At 42.6% G+C, this 20,728-nt stretch overlaps 1 protein-coding gene across 1 annotated transcript; it reads left to right on the top strand.

The window, feature by feature from the left end:
* The first annotated feature begins 4,830 nt into the window (after positions 1 to 4,830).
* Positions 4,831 to 18,788, top strand: LOC134639886 (uncharacterized). Its single transcript, XM_063491399.1, has 8 exons — positions 4,831 to 5,187; positions 5,493 to 5,551; positions 14,293 to 14,620; positions 15,919 to 16,035; positions 16,150 to 16,391; positions 16,864 to 17,031; positions 17,137 to 17,194; positions 17,794 to 18,788. The coding sequence occupies exons 2-8, from the start codon at positions 5,535 to 5,537 to the stop codon at positions 17,890 to 17,892; spliced, it is 1,029 nt and encodes a 342-aa protein (XP_063347469.1). The 5' UTR covers positions 4,831 to 5,187; positions 5,493 to 5,534; the 3' UTR covers positions 17,893 to 18,788.
* The last annotated feature ends 1,940 nt before the right edge of the window (positions 18,789 to 20,728 follow it).

Consider the following 20,728-nt stretch of genomic DNA (forward strand, 5'->3'; position numbering starts at 1 on the left):
GACTCAGGACTTTGTGGACTGGTGCCAGCTGAACTACCTCCAGATCAATGCCAGTAAAACAAAGGAGCTGGTGGTAGACTTCCGCAGGCACAAACATCCTCCACTGCAACCACTGAACATCCAAGGTATGGAAATTGAGGCTGTGGACAGCTACAGGTACCTTGGTGTTCATCTGAACAGCAAACTGGACTGGACTCATAACTCAGACGCCCTCTACAGGAAAGGGCAGAGCAGGCTGTACCTGCTGCGGAGACTCAGGTCGTTTGGAGTGGAGGGCCCACTCCTGAAGACCTTCTATGACTCTGTGGTGGCCTCAGCCATCTTTATGATGTGGTCTGCTGGGGCAGCAGCATCTCTGCTGGGGACAGGAAGAGACTGAACAGGCTGATCCGCAGGGCCAGCTCTGTTCTAGGATGCCCTCTGGACCCAGTGGAGGTGGTGAGTGACAGGAGAATGGTGGCTAAGCTGTCATCCCTGTTGGACAACATCTCCCACCCCATGCATGAGACTGTGACAGCACTGAGCAGCTCCTTCAGTGGGAGACTGCGGCACCCACGGTGTGGGACGGAGAGATTTTGCAGGTCTTTCCTCCCCACTGCTGTCAGACTCCACAACAAAGACTCCAACTGATCAAACACACACATTCACACATGTGCAATAACACTAATGTGCAATAATCTTTTTTGGCATCGTTGTATTTTTACTGAGTAGTATATAGCACTTGTATTCTATTTTTATCTTATTGCATATTTTATTCTATTTTATTCTACTGTATATAGTATTTTATTTTATTCTATTCTGTACAGTTGTATACTGTATTTATTCTTATTTTATTTTATTCTAATTTTTGCTTCATAACTTTTGCACTGTCCACTTCCTGCTGTGACAAAACAAATTTCCCACGTGTGGGACTAATAAAGGTCATCTTATCTTATCTTATCTTAATGTGTTGCTTCCGTAACTGGATACCCAGCAAGATTGCCAGTCTTCTAGCTTGCTTACTTGCCACAAGTGCACTGTGCCACCTACCAATAGAAAGGAAAAGATAATGTGCACATTTCCACGAGAGAAATCCCACGCCTGGACCGTCGTTGACCGCCGCCATGATTCTAGCCTGCTTTTTTCATCCAACACAAAAACTGCAGTCGTGGTCCTTTTGATTGTACTCAGAACTTGGAAATTCTGCCTTCTGAATAGGAAGATGTAGGTAACACCAGACTGCAGATGAGCTGCATACAGAGCTGGACTGGGACAAAAAAATCGTCCCGGGCATTTTGACTAGAGACCGGCCCACCATTATAGGAAAAATCATAAAGCCTTTGAATGAAAACAAACACTGTTGTGACAGTGATGTAGACTGTTCTGGTGGTATATATGTTTCAATCTATCAATTGTTTGTTGTAAGACTCAGATAATTATTTTTTTAAAAGCGAGACATTTTAAATGAGAATAATAAAGAAAAGTATTTCCTTGTCCCCCCCTTTCCCTGTTAATGCCCTACCTGGCCCCCTGGCAACACTTTGCTAGACCCGCCCCTGCACAGTTACCAGCTGTCAGCTACGTAGAAAAGGATCCTGGTGTTATTTGTCTCTCAGAAACAGTTCATAACTTCCCTTCAACTCATTCATGTGACCTAAAAGGTAAACCTGTTTCTACATCACCTGTTCAGCTCTGATGATTCAGTAAGGACATCTCCTGGTTTCATCTTCATGTTTCCCTCTCACCAGATAACCAAACTGATATCATGACCAGCAGCTTTACAGCTGTGGCTCCAGCAAACATCAGCTGATACTAGAAATTAATATTAAATAAATTCTAACAACAGCTGATCAAGCTTAAACGTGCTGCTGTTGTGTAGCGCGACCTCCGCTGGTTTCCTCTTTCTGGCGCAAAGTGGGCGATAAATAAACAAGAGAGAAAAGCCGATCAGCTGATCATTGATCAGTTTCATGATTGAAGTAGAAACAGGAGAGAGAGGAGAGAGAACGAGAGAAGAAGAGGCAGCTGTGCAGCTCCAGCTTTGTGTCTTTTTCATTGTAGCTGAAGTCCGGGACAAACTGTGTTCCTTTTCAGCTCAATACGAAACGCGAAATATTTTCTTACGGGACGGTTGGCAACTCTAATAATTAACCGTATGAACAAAATAAAGTTCAACATCAGTAACATAGCACCCACCCAGCTGTATAGAAACTCCGTCATGCTAGCTAGCACACAGTACGAAAATGTCAGCATAACGAAAATAAACTCCACCTAAACTTGGTTTATATCTGACCCAGATAGACTGCAGGTCATAACTTCTTACCTGAAGTTCAGTTCACCTGACACTCGGACCAGCGGCCGCTTAGGGTCTCTCCTCTTGCCTCCCTTTTCCTTCATCCACCTGCTGCCTTCCACCACTTGCTAATGTTATTGAATCTGTGGAAGCTCCGCGATATCCACCGCAAGAAGTAACGAATAACGAGCCTATCTAAATCCCAGTAACGAGTAACGCGTTCCTGGTTTTGGCATAATAACTAGTTACCGTGCTCGTTACCACAATAATAACGTAGTTACTGTAACGCGTTACTTAATAACACGTTAGTCCCAACACTGGCCCTGACCGGTAGTCATCTGTGGGTTTCAGTGGTGACACATCCATAAATCAGCACCTCTTCATGAGAGACACGTGTCTCACGTCAGTAAGTGGGACATATCTCAATATGTGGAAAGTGTGCACACGTGGTCACCCAAAACTCACAAACACATTGATGAACATGCCGAACATCAGTCAGCTTCAAACTGCTAAAGATCCATGATGATAAACTACATCGAACTTCATGCACTTGTTCTAATTTTGCAGTATGAAGACGCCATGTAGTAGCTACATCTGGTGGGTGCTTGGCTTGACTGGAGGCTCTAATTAACCTTGTCATTTAAAACCCACTGATATCTACAGGAAGTGAAATCATCACAGTGATTTCATGAATGCTCCCTCTCCCGCCACCATCCCAGCCCAACGCAGGGAGCGGTGCCTCCAATGTAACACCTTCAGCAGGAGTACTACATGTATGAGGTAATTGTTGTTTGGTCATGTGAGCCGCTGCAGCAGCTGTCAAATGTGATGATAGCAGGAGAATCCTCGGCACCGCCCCCTTCAGCTGATTGGACGGCTCGTAGTCGCCTAGGGACCATCAACCAAGAGATCAGCTTATAGAGGGAAGAGGTGGGCGGCTATGAAGATTAGTTTTAACAACACACGGAGATTGAAGAATAGAAACTATTAATGTTGTAAAACTTTACAGTAAAGCCTCTGACCTCTGTCTGACTTCTGACATCTCAAGTTTAGCAAACTGGTGTTGTTGTGCTACTGTGACTTGTGCTTATTTGCTGACTCTATTATTATTATTTTTTTCTTTCACACAATCAGTTTCTAGATATGAGACGTTTCCTGCCAAACTGTGACTTTGCTGATTATAAATGTAGATTGTGTTTTCACTTGACGATGGTATCTGGTTTATGTGGTTATATTTTACTGCTGTTCTGCTGCTGCACTGCCTCATTTCACATTTATAAAGTCAGAAATAAAACTAAAGATATGGTGTGAACATGGACTGCAACAGCGCTATCAAATGTGTGGTCTAAGCGAGACGAGCTCTTCAAAACAAACTTGTCTCTTGTTGCCTCTTAAACTTTTAAGATTAAGAAGTCTTTGCCTGACTCTGGGATTCCCCTTTGCTTTCTCCAGGTCCTGACTCTTTAAATGCCCACAAAGCAGAGACAAAAATATGGAGAGACAAGAAAATAGGCTGCACATGTGCCTGCTCACTCCTTTTCACTTCAAAAAGAGTCGCTCCTTATTAAGATGGCTACGGGTGCACTAATTCAAGGAGACAGCCCACACCTGGCCAACTGCATCGCAGAGGTCAAATCTGTGTGCCTCCTTCACTCCTTTCATAAACACATGCCTCCTCCTGTGGCGTCTCCATCTGCAGCTCCCCGGTCCCATCTCACATATCGCTTATTCCATCCATCCCACACACACACACACACACACACACACACAGCAGGACAGTAAGGATGGATCGTCTATTCATCCTCGCAGCCACAAAGTCATGTGAAACGCAAACAGAGAGAGAGGGAGACGCCTAAATTTAGAGGCTGAATGTTGACTTAGACTTAGGTTACACCATTTCTAAACTGACAGGCTGGGCATATTCTTTCATTTTATTAACAAGTGTTCAGTGACACATGCATGTCTGGCCAACATATATCACTACTGTCTTTATTTAAAGATTTATTGATACTTTAAAGGAGGTTTAATGTAATTTTCTTCCGTGGACATCCTACTGTGAAGCTTATAAGCCAATAAACTTTGTACCAGCCTTGGACTGAGAAAGATTCAGATGGTGTGTGTGTGTGGAAACTAATGGTAAGTTTATCTCAAAAGCAGGATATTGTTTTATTTCCTGTAACACCCCCTAAGAGAAATCTAATGTTTGCACACAGGATCCTTCTAATGAAGCGTAAATGGCTAATTACTGTGTGATCCAGGCATTCACAGCAGGCGGACTGTACTTTATCCGGAGCCCCTTGGTTTTAAACCCAAGCCCCGCCTCTTCAGTAGGCTAAGCGCACCCACCTTATCCACCAGCGGCACAGTGCGCCAGGGAGCAAGAGCGCAGGCTGCACCGGGGAGCGGGCACGGTGGACATGCAGTACCGGCAGACTGCTTCTCCCATAAAACGCTTCCGATATTGGGTTTAAGGAGACAGCTTATTTGAAAACCGGCTTGGGGATCTTATTCTTTCTGACAAAAAGAATAGTACAAAAAAATAAAATTAAAAAAAAGTAACTCACTGACATTTGGAAGAACCTGATGGGTGGTGGGGAGGAGGGGAGAACGATGCAGTTCCAGCCCGACTCGGTGAGCCGCGCAGTCCGCCTCCGACGCTGGTGATGCCCGCCGTGCGTGGATCACCGCCCAGCAGCAGCAGCAAGAGGAGGAGGAGGAGGTCGGGATAACAAGGGCGTCAGGGGCCGATGATGTCGTTGGGAAGGTCGGGATCATGGCAAACGGAACCGGTACTATCATGTTAAAATGCATCGTGGTCGGAGACGGTGCGGTGGGTAAAACGTGTCTGCTGATGAGCTATGCCAATGACGCCTTTCCAGAGGAGTATGTACCCACGGTCTTTGATCATTATGCAGGTAGGAACACAGTTCTGCTGCTCGCCTTTCTGTCTTTATTATCTCATAATAGCGTGACATGCTGAACTGCTGCCGCTCTGTGCTCACTGATAATTGGCCACATGCGAATCTAACAGAAGAGAGATTTTAGAGACCCCCCCACCCCACCACTCTTCCTCCAACTGCATTGCATCTGTTGCTATAACCAAAACCACTTATTTGCCGTCTTCATAGCACAGAGGGGCTGGGACCCCCCCACCCACCAGCACTCCCCACCCTCACCCCTTGCTTCCTCCTCTAAACTGCTCTTTGTCATTTCCTTACAGTGAGCGTCAACGTCGGAGGAAAGCAGTACTTGTTGGGACTGTATGACACAGCTGGTCAGGTAAAGTTTATTTTTTCCTCTGGCTCTGTGCCAAGCACGTCAAGGACACGCACACACGCTCCAGCTCTATCTCGGTCTCCCCATGTGCTCCTGGGACCAATAACTATCCAACAGTGCCTTCGAAATGCCCACAGGCTTCATATTCAGGCCAGACACTAAGCTGCAACAGGTGATGGGTTTCGCACATGGCTTTAACTGCCAGAGTGTGCTGTGGCATGGACAGTGATGGTAGTGAAGGGGTTTCAATAGTTCTATTATGTGGAGAACAGGGCTCCTATGTCCAGTAGTGATGTCACAGGTTTGTTAATAGGGCTGCTTAATGCTTGGGCCTTTTCTTTACAATGTGCCATTCAGTGGGCAAGAGTTAAAACTATAATACACACACACACACACACACACACAAAATAATGTTTCCACTCAGCAGAAGAGCCAGGGTACACACAGATGGAGGAAGCTACGTGAAACACACGGCACACAGAAGCTCACTGAGGTGTGTTTATGGGAAAGACCCTCCATTATTTGTTTTTAGTGTAAAAGTTATCATTTGGTTTTTATGACGGTTTCGGTTTGATGTGAACAGCTAAGCGACAGCAGCTAAACAGGAAGCAGTTAGCACATCAACTCTTTACATATTAGTTATGTCAAAATTTGGTGCTTCCATCTTTGGGATTTGACTGTTTGCTTGTTTTCTTAGTCGTATTTCACACTATGACTGGATACGTATGCAAAGTCTTCATCAGTGTTTTTCATTATTGATTATAATTCAATTCAATTTTCAATTCAATTTAATTTATATAGCGCCAAATCACAACAAAAGTCGCCTCAAGGCGCTTTATATTGTACAGTAGATAGCACAATAATAAATACAGAGAAAAACCCAGCAATCATATGACCCCCTATGAGCAAGCACTTTGGCGACAGTGGGAAGGAAAAACTCCCTTTTAACAGGAAGAAACCTCCGGCAGAACCAGGCTCAGGGAGGGGCGGGGCCATCTGCTGTGATTGGTTGGGGTGAAAGAAGAAAAACAGGATAAAGACATGCTGTGGAAGAGAGACAGAGATTAATAACAGATATGATTCGATGCAGAGAGGTCTATTAACACATAGTGAGTGAAAAAGGTGACTGGAAGGGAAAAACTCAATGCATCATGGGAATCCCCGGCAGCCTACGTCTATTGCAGCATAAATAAGGGAGGATTCAGGGTCACCTGGTCGAGCCCTAACTATATGCTTTAGCAAAAAGGAAAGTTTTAAGCCTAATCTTGAAAGTAGAGATAGTGTCTGTCTCCTGAATCCAAACTGGAAGCTGGTTCCACAGAAGAGGGGCCTGAAAACTGTATAGGAGATAGTTATCAGCAGATCAGCTGAAAATGAAAATCAAGAACTGAAAAAGAATTATATTCAAACACAATCTGTCTACAGAAACATTTGCAGGTTGGATGACTGTCTGAAATGTACTGACAGTGTAGTTTGGAGACTACATGAACCTGTGTGCTAATGAAGCTACTCAGAGTCAGGTGTTCCAGTAAAGGTGATGGGAGGCGTTGGGTTGGAAAAAAGCTGAAAAAGGCTCCAAGAAGAATTTCTAAAGGCCACATTGGCAGGTACTACCAACCTCAAACTAAGCAAAAATTGTGCCTTTGAAACTAATTATTCACTGGGAACTATTAGACCGTTCCCAAAAGACTAATCAACAACTAATCAACCAGTTTTAACTGCTAAACGACTTGTCATTTGCTGGCTTTACCTGGAAGTTTGCAGTGGACTTTTATTTTTTAAGTAGTTTCACAGTGAACTTTGACTGTTTGTTCTAACAGATTGCCATTTACATTTTCTGGAGAAATTATGCTTCGTCGATGGTAACTTGCAGACTCTACCTTACAGATTTAGGCGGCCCATCTACCTGCAGAGAGCATCTCTTGTCAAACGGGGGCAGTCAAAAATATGTCGTACAGCCGCTCTGTGGGCTGCTCTTGTGCTTTTGTCGGTCCATCAGTCAGCCACGGAAAAGAGCAAAGTTATAAACAGACAAAGAGGTGACATCAACCTGAGTGTTTAAAAACAACACTGTCGCTGTCTGCACTTTTCCTGCTGCTTCTCTTGTTCCCGACGAACTCCGCCGCTCCGTCTCTTTTCCGGCCCGCCTGTCGGCCGGTCAAGTCAAGTCAAGTCAAGTTTATTTATAAAGCACATTTAAAAACATCCAAGGCTGACCAAAGTGCTGTACAATAAAATACAAATATAAAATACTATAAAAACACAGGTACATAAGTACCTCACTGATAAAACAATAAATTAAAAACAATAGGTTAAACCTTGCTAAAAGCCAATGAAAATAGGTGAGTTTTAAGAGCAGTTTTAAAAGTTCCTAGGCTTGTGGAGAATCTGATGTGAGGGGGTAGACTGTTCCACAGTCTGGGTGCAGCCACAGCAAAAGCCCTCTCTCCCCTAGTCTTTAATCTGTACCTGGGAACATCTAAAAGCATCAAGTCTGCTGACCTCAAAGATCTCCTGGGGCAGTAAATGCTAAGAAGCTCTGCCAGGTAAGGAGGTGCAGTGCCGTTAAGAACCTTAAAAACCAGCAGTAAAATTTTAAAATCAATCCTAAAAGCAACTGGGAGCCAGTGGAGAGAGCAGAGGACCAGAGTGATGTGGTCTCTCTTTTTGGAACCGGTCAGCATGCGAGCAGCAGCGTTCTGCACCAGTTGGAGGCGATGCAAACAGGAACGATCTAAACCAGCATAAAGGGAGTTACAGTAGTCCAGCCGTGAAGTAATAAAAGCATGGACCACCCTTTCTAGATCGTTCCTGCACAGGTAGGACTTGACTTTAGCTAAAATCCGTAGGTGATAAAAAGATCCCTTGACTACGGAGCTGATTTGTTTATCAAATTTAAAAGCACTGTCAAAAGTAACACCGAGGCTCTTAATGGAGGAAGTACATTCAGAAGTTAGGGGTCCCATAAAATCAAAAGAAGGGTTAGGGTCTTTAGGAAGCCCAAACACAATGACTTCAGTTTTACTTTCATTTAGATGTAGAAAGTTAAGAGCCATCCAAGACTTAACGTCAGACAGACAGGAGAATAACGGCTGCAAAGAGTCCTTACAGTCTAACCTCAGAGGGAGGTAGATCTGAATGTCATCAGCAAAAAAGTGGAAGGACACATTATGTTTGCGCAGCACATCGCCCAGAGGGAGCAAATACAAAATAAACAGCAGGGGGCCTAAAATGGACCCCTGAGGTACACCACAAGTTAAAGGAGCTCTGGGAGATGACAGTTCACCAAGGTGAACAGAAAAACTCCTGTTATCCAGGTAGGACTGGAAAAACTTTAAAACAGTACCTTTCAGACCGACACAGTGTTCTAGGCGGGATAACAGTATGTTATGATCGACAGTGTCGAAGGCTGCTGTCAGGTCTAAGGTTACTAGGACAGCAGCACGACCAGAGTCTACAGTTAAAAGCAAATCATTAAAAACTCTCAGTAAGGCGGTTTCAGTGCTATGACGAGCTCTAAAACCAGACTGAAACTTCTCATAGAGACTGTTGTTGTCTAAAAATGACTGGAGCTGCCTGAAGACAACTCGTTCCAATACTTTGGACAGAAAGGGCAGATTGGAGATGGGCCTATAATTAGAGAGTATAGATGGATCCAGATTAGGCTTTTTGAGGAGAGGTTGAACAACAGCATGCTTAAAAAGTGTTGGGAAACAACCAGAGCTGAGACAGGCATTGATCAGGACCAGAAGGAAAGGTCCAACTGAGTCCAGGACCTGCTTCAGAAGACGTCAAGCAAATGCCGGTCAGCATTTGCTTGACACGCAGCATTATCCACATCGCGTACTGTGCAGTTGGGTTTTTGGAAGAACTCACAGGAGCACATTTGTGGTGGTTGAAATTCCCCCAAATATCTCCTCAGGTGGGCACAGCCACAGTAGCTTAACTTAAGCCTAGTTTAGTTACCCAGTGGCTCATCTTTGGTAACATGTTCTTTTATTTTTGTTGTTCAGTGACGTTAGTGTTTGTTAGTGGTCCACTGATCCAACTTTTTCCTCCTCCGATTCAGTACAGATACCTTGGTTTAGAGTATCTGCTGATACACTGTTACATTAATAAGCATTTGATGATCTCTGCACCCTTAATAATGAGATTTGACACTTAAGTATATATGGTTCAGTATGGTGTGATGACAATTAGTGTGGGTTCTGGAATATTCCAAGAGTAGCCCTCGTAAATAATAACGTAGGCATTTATTGAATTGGTAAGAAAATAAAGCACAATAGGCTCAAAATACAACAAAGAAAAAATATATATCAACGTTATTCATCTTTATTGAATTGGACAAGGATTAGGCTTTCAGTGTGAGTCCACCTCCTCTCTACATGCACTCATGTCACGTTTGGAGCTGACAAACAGGTTAAGAGAATATTAATGAAGTTGGTGACTAAGTGTTGTTTTATCCCAAGTGCAGTAAAACCTTCCAAATAAGTGTTTTACAAACTGTGACAACAGTGAGAGTGAGCAAGTGATGTCATCATCATCTCTGTTTTTTTTAGTTGTGCCAACTAACATGACTGCAGTTTCTCTTTAAACTAAAAACTTTTCCAAAAATATAAATGAAATCTTTTGATGTAACTACAGTGAAATACCTCGAAATACCTCCACACTGCTGAAAATGTGAAAGTCTACACCATGACTACTATAAATTCTGTTACTTCCTGAAAGCAGGATGTAACTGAAAGTACCAGGTCTTGCTTTAATCATTGTTCATGAATCCGGTTTATGAAAAACCCTGAATAACAAAAACAGTGACTCAACCAACCAGGAGCCAAAATAGCAGATTGCCTAACATTTGAAATAGGCTACTTTGGATGTGCAGTAACATGAGCATGGTGGAGGGAGCATCGTGAGTTAGGCTTTCTTTGCTACCTCAGAGTCTGGATGCCTCACAGTCATTTGGAGAATAAGGATTTAATAATTGTGCCATAAAATTTTAAAGAACAGTGTCAGGGTAGCAGTTAATGTCCCGAATCTTTGGAAAGGTTTGGTGAAAATACAAGATGACAACTGCACAAGTAAATCATCAAGCACAAAAAAATAAGGAAAGTAATGTTTTTAGGATTTACAGAGTCAGTTTTATGACATTACCTAATTAGGATGCCCTGGCATGACCTAGGGAGAGCTGTCCAGTCAAGACATCTAAGCAGTACTGATGAACTCGAAACAGTTTGTTAGCTCTAAAATTCCCCCATCATTGTGAAAGTCTTATTAGCAGCAACAGGAAATGTCTGATCGAGGTTCTCCAAATCGCTAAATTCATGAGATCACTTTCTTTTTCTATAGTCTGCACTTTGGACAGTGTTATTAGCTTAGTCAGATCATGTTTGTGAGTCAGATGACAATCATTGTGTGTAATGCGCTCAGAAATCCCAATAATTTCAAATGGCAAAAGCTCTGAATGGGCCTCTCTCGTATCATTTCAGGCATTTCTATGGCTAAAGCAAAGGACTAAAGGCACCCTGTAGATTTTAAACCTCCAGTAGTGCTTTAAAGCAAGAGTTTAATCAGTGTGTAACAGATTGGTTTATTTTGTGCATGTGCAAGAACCAGAAGCATGTGGACAACTGCATAGACCTTCCTGTGTAGGGTATGTCTCGTTCATGCTCCTTAACAGTTGGCAGCTCAGAATAACCTAGCAATAGTTCAACAGCTGAGCAGTAGAAGAAGCAGCCATGCTTACTGTATATTGCACAACTCATAATACTCAAACACTGGCTGTGCAAATGAGGAGGAAGGAAATGGATTCAGCACTTTTGTAGACACAAGACTAACACACAGTGTGTTTTGGTGAGAAAAACTGAATCCACTCAACTATGATTTTCTTGCAATAAGGCCTTCTGGTCTAACTTCAGCTGCACTGCAGGACAGCGAACAGTCAGTCACCCAAGGTTAACCTCCCCCTACTTACAGCAACCTAAAACTACACTCTTGTCAGAAGCTGAATAGTTATTAACACTTTCGTCGTGACCTGTTCCGACGTGATCCATGCAGCAGAGAGACAAATGCAAAGCTCAGAAAGGTCAGCTTTGGCATATTTAGCTGGTTTCCTTCACAAACCCTGATTTACACACAAATCTGTGAGTGGGAAAAGATCGCAGACAGCCTCCATTTTTTTTCCCTGTCTTAAACAGCTACCTGTGGCTGCGCTATAATTTTCCCGTAAGAAAACAGATGGTAGAAGTGTTACTACTCACTTGTGAAAAGAGGAACACAACCTTTTGTCTATTCTGGCGTGTTTGATAGGGTGTGTGTGTGTGTGTGTGTGTCAGAGGAGGGTTTGTTTTCAGCTGATTCAGAGTGTCTCTGAAATGGAGAAGTTCTCCCAGATGTCTGCTGTGGGCACCGCCGGCCTCCCAGAGTAGAGTTACTGCTCTTGAAAATGTGCCCCCGCCACCCCCTCACGTTTCTCCCGTGCCTCCGCCCCCGACTCGGCTGACCTCTTTATGTGGAGCACAAGGCCAGCTGGTAATGTTTATAGCTTCAGCGTCTGATCAAAGATTCAATGCCCCCAAGGAGAGGAAAGGGGGAGGAAAATAGTGTGTGTGAGACAGAAAGCAGAAGAGAGAGAGACAGATGCGGGAGGCTAATCAAATGTGTGGGGGTGAAATAGCTTTGGTTAAATTCAGACGCCTCGGTTTCGTTTTCCTTTCCATTTCTCTCTTGTCGATGTAAAACTCGCCCTTCATTACGTCCACCTCTGTTCTGCGCTACACGTGTTCAGTTGGCTTCGATCTCTCTGCAATATTTATATTCCTGGCATTGGCTGAAGCTCCCATAATGCTTCGCTAATTCCCAACGCCTATCAGAGACCTTACGTACGCATTGGGGTCGGCGGTCGCGACTCTGTGCTGTCACGTCGGTGTCACATGTCACTCAGTGCCACATAATCACAGCTCGGCTCTGAGCCCAGTGCCGCTGCGCCGCGTCTGTTGTTGATATTGCTTCCCTGCCAGCTATTGTCTGCGTCTCTACTCCAAGCTCTGCCTATTGAATTATTCCATATGGAAGGTCTGTGAAGTCTGTTTCGCTGCAATGTGGCGAGGGAGCAGGGGGGAAAGTCTTTACTTATTCATTCATTCATTCATTCTCCTGCTGCTGCTGCACTCAAGAAAATCTAGCACCACTGGCGAGGAGGAGCAGGAGGAAACAGGAAGTGGATGCTAAGTGCACTAGAGCCAATGGAAACGACTTTTAAGGACAGGAGCTCAGGAGCTGCGACCCCGAGGGATCCGAGTCTTACTACGCTATTGACTTCTGCTTTGTTGTTGGATTGTTGCTGATTTTCTCAGCATGTCAGATGCACTCTTTACTCAGCTGCACTTCCTGTAAACACTTTTAAACTTCCTGTCCAGGCTTTGGGTACAGTCTGATGAGTCTTTTTTGACTCAGCAACCCAAGGTGACCTAGTGACCCAATAGGGGTGAAAGGATGACAGGTGGGGACGTGGGTGGGGTTTGGAAGAGGGGAAACTGGTTTTACTCAGCCGTGAGCCGGTCACCAGTCAGCTGCTCCAACATAGAGAAACAGGAGTACTGTAGGCACGCCTCAGAAAGAGATTTTACACTTCAGAACAACTCTAGTGCTATTCTCTTGAATGGAGTCAACTAATTTACACACTGACTGACGATTGTGAGTGATTAATCAGTCAGTTTGCAACTAATGGATTCTCTTTTTAATAAAATATCAGAATAGTGAAAAAAATTAATAATAATTTGAGTAAATAAACCTTTGATTTTATATATTTCAGGTGAATTATGCTCATAATTGTTGCTTCACATCTATGAGGGCAAACGATGTGCGATTATTAATAAAACTTGGAGCTGTAGTGATGATGTATACTTTTAAAATGTAGAAAATATCAGCTGATACTGTCTGCCAAAGGCCTCGCAACTCCGCCCTAGATTCTGGCTGACATCCAGAGGATAGAAATTAGAATTTGTGCCAATAAACTTTTGTTAAATTGTTTTCTCAAGCTGTTGGTCCGGTTTTAGTTTTTCTTTATATCTTAAAATTGTGTTAATTTGTCATGAGTAGCAAGTAATAAATCAGATCTGATGCTTGACAGATGTTCTATTGTACTATATATAGTACTATGTTACTATTTCCAAAGCATACCCTGCTGTTAAAAAATGTTTTAAAAAAATTCCCTATCTTTCCGAAACGACTGGTTTAATACTGGAAACCAGATACAAGCTGATTGCAAAGCTACTCACTGTGGAAAAACATGCAGCTGAAAACAGTAATCGGTTTTAAAAGTTCCCTCTGGTGGTGCATTTACGTACTTGGGAGAAATAACCTTCATGATTTGAGAGCTAGTGGACGCCAACAACCTGCTTAATTGGAAAAGCTATTATATTCACATCAGCGTTCTCACATTTGCTCACTTTTTATCTTCGGGGTTTGGAAGATGCAAATCAAATCTCGCTGCGCTCCAGCTCATGACTGTGTGGTACTTTGCTAAAGCCTCCGTGTGTTATTTTGCTGTGTTAGCTTGCAGTAGTATGTGTGCAGAAAATTACAAATTTACACTGTGAAAAAGACCAAGGTAGGATCAGGAGCTGTAATCTTATGGTTTTAAATGAGAAGGACTCAGCAGCTGTGCAGAAGCACACTTTAGTTTTCTGAATATGATTTGATATGATTTTTAAGTGACACCCCTAATGCCTGCTTGTGGTTTTCAGAGAGGAGTTGTATCTGGGCCCCAGTCAGCCCGGTAGCTCTTACAAATATGGTCCCGTCAGTAACGTCACCGTGGGCCGCAGACCCACCCTTATTGAACCGGAGCGTCTGAAGGACTTTGGTGTGGAAGAACTTCTCAACGGTGATGTGAAAGTCCACGAAACCAAAGTAGTGATGGCTCCTGAGGTTGTCCTCATGGACCCCCCCAAAACCAGGCGAGTCAGCGAGTTCAGGATGATCCCGAGACCTCCTGCCCAGTACCTCCGCTTCGAGGACATCAGCGCGGCAGCCTTCAGGATCCAGTCAGGGATGCAGAAGACGCCTTGCACGGTACACTAACACAGAATAAGTGCAGGAGAACGTGCAATAAAGGTGACCTTTGACCTTTGTTTGGGAGCTGACATCACTTCCTTCAGTTTAGACAGAAGTTTAATTTGACAGGACAGCAGCCAGGCATCACATATCTAAGGAAGATTGCTGTAAAAGGACCACAAGAGGGTGAACTAATATCAGAACTAGTCTGAATGGGATGCAGATTTTTGCTCATGGAAAAACTGAACAAAGCATTCATGGTCTGTGTTACTTTGATACATTTTAAATAGATGATTTTATGTTAGAATTAAGTTGTGCAGAGCTTTTTTGTACCAGGTTCTAAACATGTTTGTTTTTGCTTAAAAATGGGAAAGTTAGGGATTCATTTTAGAGTATGCCTTAAGTTAAATGTGATCTGACAACAGTGTAATGCTATCTGAGTGCAAACTGGATACACAGAAGTGTCAGAATTGATGTAAATTGATGGAGTGATGAAGGCAGAGTTGCTCTAGAAGAAGGCCTTGTCACTTGTCACCCACCTTGAACCACCTCTCTCCGTCTCAGTAGTCACCAGGAAAAAACAAACAAACAAAAAACTCAGATATGTGCTTTTGCTTTCCCCAAATAATCCCCCCCAGAAGTAGAGTTACACTTTTAGGTTAGGTGGGTTTAGTTTCAGTTAGTCTCTAGAGTGGGTTTGGGTCCTTGGACGTTATACTTTTGCTGATTCAAGACCCTCCCATTAGTTTCAAATCAGGAGTGCCATGTCCCTCTTTTATAATGTCTCTGCACATCTCTGCATTTTCACTGTGCGTGGTTGTGTGTCGCTGCTAATAACCACAAAACGCACAAAGAAAAACTCTTTTAATTGAGGCTTGCTTTGACATAACTACTGGTGATGAAACTGTTAGCGGAACAGGTGATAATAACTAAAGATCACCCAAAGGTGAAGCCCTCATGGGGACATCATCGCTAATAATGCACTGCAGCTTTTAGCCAAATTAGGAGGAGCCCTCATATCTGCTTCATACTTTATATTGCATTATGCCCACCAAGTGCGAAGCAGATTGGATTAACGGCTGTTGGCAAAAAGCAAAGAGCAGGCAGAGACTCCTGGAGCTGGATGAGCACCAGCGTTAAGGTGAATTCATGCAAAAATAACATAAAAATTGAACATGACTCGGGGCAAAGACCATGGATTTCATACGTCAGGAGTAATTATATGAAGTGAAAACTATTTCAGCATGCATGTGAGCACCTGAGTGGTTTTTTGCTGCTGGAGCTCTTGAAATATGCTGCTTCTTTTGTGTGCTCAGTACTCCAGATTGTCCAAACAGTACGGGATGGAGATCTACCTGAAGAAGGAGCACCTGCACTACACCGGCTCTGTGAAGGAGAGAGGAGTGCTGTACCTGCTCACCTCCCTCACGCAGGTACATTGGGGCGGGGGAGCTGAAAAAGACGCTGAAAGGATCCACTGAAGTGTGCTGTGCGTGCATATTTGTTGCATGTGATTATATGTCAGGCGTGTGTTTCTGTGCTTGCAGGAGCAGCAGAGGATGGGTGTGATCGTGGCCACTGACTGTAACTTCTACATGGCCGTGGCGCACCACGCGGTGGAACTGAAGATCCCGATGTTTGTCATCATGCCGTCAAGTTGCTCCTCGCCCCGCCTCAGGATCTACAGAGACTACGGCGCCATGGTTATCTCCTACGGCCGCACCGGCCGCGATTCCCAGAACCACGCCTGCCATCTGGCCAAAGAGAATGGATACCTCTACCTGGAAGAGTCAGTCTAACATTCATATTACGACTTGGAATGAGAGTTTCTGTGTCTGTGCAGTACTAACTGATGTTTTAGTATCTTAGTAACATAACACATTTAGTAACATGGGTCAAGTGTATTAATTTCACGGTTTCCTACCTGAACCATGTAATTTCTCTTCACTCATTGACCTTCTAGTTTTCAAACAGTGCAAATTCCCACTAAAAAAGAAACATATATCTATATATATATATAGATATGTTTCTTTCTCAAAGATATATATATATGTATATATATATATATATATATATATATATATATATATATATATATATATATATATATATATATATATATACCTACATGTATTTTAAATATAGCCTAACTCTGTTTTCCTTAACGCCTGAAAAGCTCACATTCTGGCAACATAACAATGTCAGCAGTGCTAATCCTTTTGGCTGCAGATAAACTAAGCCTTCCTCTGTGTCTTCTGCAGGGTGGCTGTGGTGGTGAGCAGTGCTAACATGGAGCTGGAAGTGGTGAGGCAGTGCATGGACCGAGCTTTGGTGTTGGACAACCGGATCAGTAAGTTCTCAGTGCAGCTGGGAGAGTGGCCAGGAGACATGGCTAAGCTGCTGGATGTTCTGACCAGAGAGGACGTCAGGTAGAGTAGGAACCTATTCGGACTTAATCGGTTTTGTTTTTAACGTTGCCCTGTGCCACCTTTAGTTTATTCATTCCTTCGCCTCTTTTGTCTTTTTCCTCCCAGGTTGTTGGACGTCTGCCATCGTAGACACAGCGATAAGTCAGAGCTCTTCAAGGCAAAGGTAGGCGACTAATCTGTCCTCTTCACTTCATTCTGTTTCCTTCTCCTCTCCAATCCGCTCATCCACTTTTCCTTTATTGCCGTGGAACTCTTGGCTTGGAGTTGTCAGGGAGTTGGCGGGAATTAAAAGACCAAAAATACAAATACATATTTAAAAGATATAAAAAAGTAGCATTGCTCAGTTCACTACCCACCTACAGCTTTACTTGGTCTGGTACAACCATTAGCCAATTTTGGCTGTTGTTTTAGCAAGTTACAAACACAGTGTTGCTATGCAACAGTCAAGTTATGACGTAACTTGACTGTAAAATGACTATAAATCTTGGGCCATCTTAGCTTTTTTAAATAATGGATTTGTTTTATTCTCCTTCATTTCTAAAGCTCAGGGATGGAGCAGACTTATCATGTGATCTCCTGGCTCTGCATTCTTACCCCCACAGTCTCCACTGACAATTTGTACTGCTTATTCAGAACTAGTGTCAGGAGGTGAAAGGTGTTGCATAATGCAACAAGCAAACCTCTCACTGCCCTAATTCTAGAGTGTGTGTGTGAGACGGAGAGTGACGTAAGAAGACTAACTGTATGTGTGTGTGTTGACAGGTGGAGTGTGTGGTGGAAACCAGGGATAAGATGCAGAGCGCTCATCTGCGCAAGACGCTGAGCGAGCGCTACCCCTCTATATGCTGGCTGGACCGGTGATCACAGCGAAATCCTGAACACAAAACTAGACTGACTGAAAACAGATTCCTGCCATCGGGATAACACATGCAAACCATTCCTGCAACACACACACACTCTTATGATATGCAAGCTCTGTTATATGAGACTCATTAAGAGAATGCTTGGTCAGCAAAACTAAGTGTAAACAGAAAAGCCTTGAGATTATAGTGCAAATCTACATGTTCCTTCTATCACTAATGCTGCTTTTGTTCTTCTTCATCATGGCACCTTAAATATACTGTGAAGCGGTTAAACTGCATCCCAGTTGATGATGCTAATTCTAACTGAATGCTATGGCGGATTCACACTATTTTTATAGTGGTTCCCAACTTGGGCCATTTAATGGGTTAACATTGGGCTGGCACAGAATAAAGTATTTTTCTGTGTTTTCAATTACTGTAGGGCCAAGATTTTTCTTCATTTACTCTTATTATATAAGCTTTTTATGTACGGTAACCCTCAAGTGATTAAATAAATCTGTAACAGTGGATAAAGCTTTTTTCCCCCAGTTGTTGGTAAAGCATACAAGCTAATTACAATTAAAATGTGTCCCTATAGAGAAACAGTTCTGCAAAAAAACTATTTGAGCTCTGTGAGTGTGTGTCGAGCCCTCTGGGTCTTCATTAACAGCTGTCATGGGTGGCCAACTTGTGGCTCCACCCCCTGGCAGAACGTGGATCAGTCTGCATTAGCTAAAGGATGGAGTGTGACCTCTGTAGCACACATACAGCTTCCTAGAGTGTCACTATATAAGGTCTATTTTTCATTGAATGTTCTTTTTAAAATGCTGTAAATATTTCTGTATTTGTTCTGTCCACAGTGGCAGTTTCAACCCTCCTAAAACCGTTCTCCAAATAAAACTCCGGACAAATGAACCGTAACCGTGTTTTCACATTTGTGAAGTTTATATGCAAAGTAGGGGACTAGCTAGACTAGACAACTAGCTTGAGTTTTTCTTCATTGCTGGTCTACTTTCACCAAAAGTATAAGTAACACAGGATTTAAAAATAAGTAGTGTCTGGGTCAGGTTTTGCTGGGAACCAGTGTTTTTGTCTTATGTTCAATTATATGGGTTAATAGGTTCAGACTGGTCAAATGTAGATTTAATTAAATATGTAAACAGCACAAAATATATATTGCTTTTCCTTTATGTCAGTTAAGATAAGTACCCGGAATGTTAAAGGGTCCAACAATGTGGTGAAAAAAAAATCGATTTTAAATTCTCTGAAGAAAGATTTGATTCACATTGCTTTTTTGCAAGAAACCCATCTGACAGATGATGAACACAGAAAATATTGTAGAGAATGGGTTGGTCAAATTTTTTTCTCATCCTACTCCACAAATAAAAGGGGCGTTATCACTCTTATACACAAAAATCTTCCCTTCAATGTTACAGCCACTCACAAGGACAATGAAGGAAGATATATATTGGTAAAAGGGATGTTACATGGGGAAACTGTTCTCCTAGGTAATATATATGCGCCAAATGCACAGGATGAAGAGTTTTACACAGTATTATTTAGTCAATTAGTGGCCATGGACTGTGCTAATATAATATTAGCGGGTGACTTTAACTGTGTTCTATGTCCCAAAATGGATAAATCTCCCCCACAATCTATTCTGACAAAAAATTCCAAAGCCCTCTGGCAAATTATAAATGAGCTGGATCTTATAGATGTCTGGCGACACTATAATCCAGTATCTAAAGAATACACCTTCTACTCTAACCCTCACTTGTCAGCATCTCGTATAGATTATATTTTTATGTCCAAGTGCATCAGTCAGTTAGTTCAGCAGGTAAATATTGGTCATATAGGTCTCTCTGACCACGCTCCTGTGGTCCTAACTATTCAACCCATGAGACATATTGAGCGCTCCATGTTTTGGAAGATGAGTACACTGTCTCTTTTGGATGAGAAATTTATACATTTCATAACAGAGCAAACAACATTATTTTTAGAAATAAATGATAAAGGGGAGATAGACATGAGAACTTTATGGGATAGCTATAAGGCTTACATGAGAGGGATGATTATTTCATATACAAGTCATAAAAGAAAACAACGATTAACAAGGCAGTTAGAGATCAAGAATAATATAAAAAAGCTGGAGAAACAATATTATGTAACAAAATCAGCTGAAACATTAAGTGAGCTTAATATAGCCAGGACATCTTTGCATAACTTGATAATGCGAAAGGCTGAAAAAGACGTCCTTCCTTCCAGACGACGGCTCTTTGAATCAGCTAATAAGCCTAATCGCTTTTTGGCTCGTCTTGCAAGGAATACTCCATCAAGTTCTTTTATTACAGCTATTGTGGATGTGAATGGTGAAAGGCAAGTAGGAAACAGTCAGATTAATGAGTGTTTTAGAGAATTCTATACAAACTTATATCAGTCTGAGATGGACATAACAAGGCTTAACTCAGGCTTTTTTTCTTAAACGACTTAGCATACCCTCAGCTCTCTGAAGATCAGGTTAGCCTGCTGGAGTCACCCATAACATTGATAGAGGTGGATAAAGCTATCTCTGCACTCCAGTCAGGGAAATGTCCCGGGGCAGATGGCTTTCCAGTAGAATTTTTTAAGGTAATGAAAGTGAAGTTAAATAGTTTATTATTAAGGGTTTTTAATAAAGCATTTGAAGAATCGAAACTCCCAGAATCTATGTACCGGGCTAATATAACATTGATAGCTAAAAAAGATAAAAATCCGGAGTCATGCTCATCTTACAGGCCTATTAGCCTTCTTGGGGTTGATAATAAGATACTTTCAAAGATACTGGCTCTTAGGCTAGAAAAAGTAATGTGCTCTAT

The sequence above is a fragment of the Pelmatolapia mariae genome, linkage group LG13 (genome assembly GCF_036321145.2).
Source record: "Pelmatolapia mariae isolate MD_Pm_ZW linkage group LG13, Pm_UMD_F_2, whole genome shotgun sequence".
Classification (NCBI taxonomy): domain Eukaryota; kingdom Metazoa; phylum Chordata; class Actinopteri; order Cichliformes; family Cichlidae; genus Pelmatolapia; species Pelmatolapia mariae.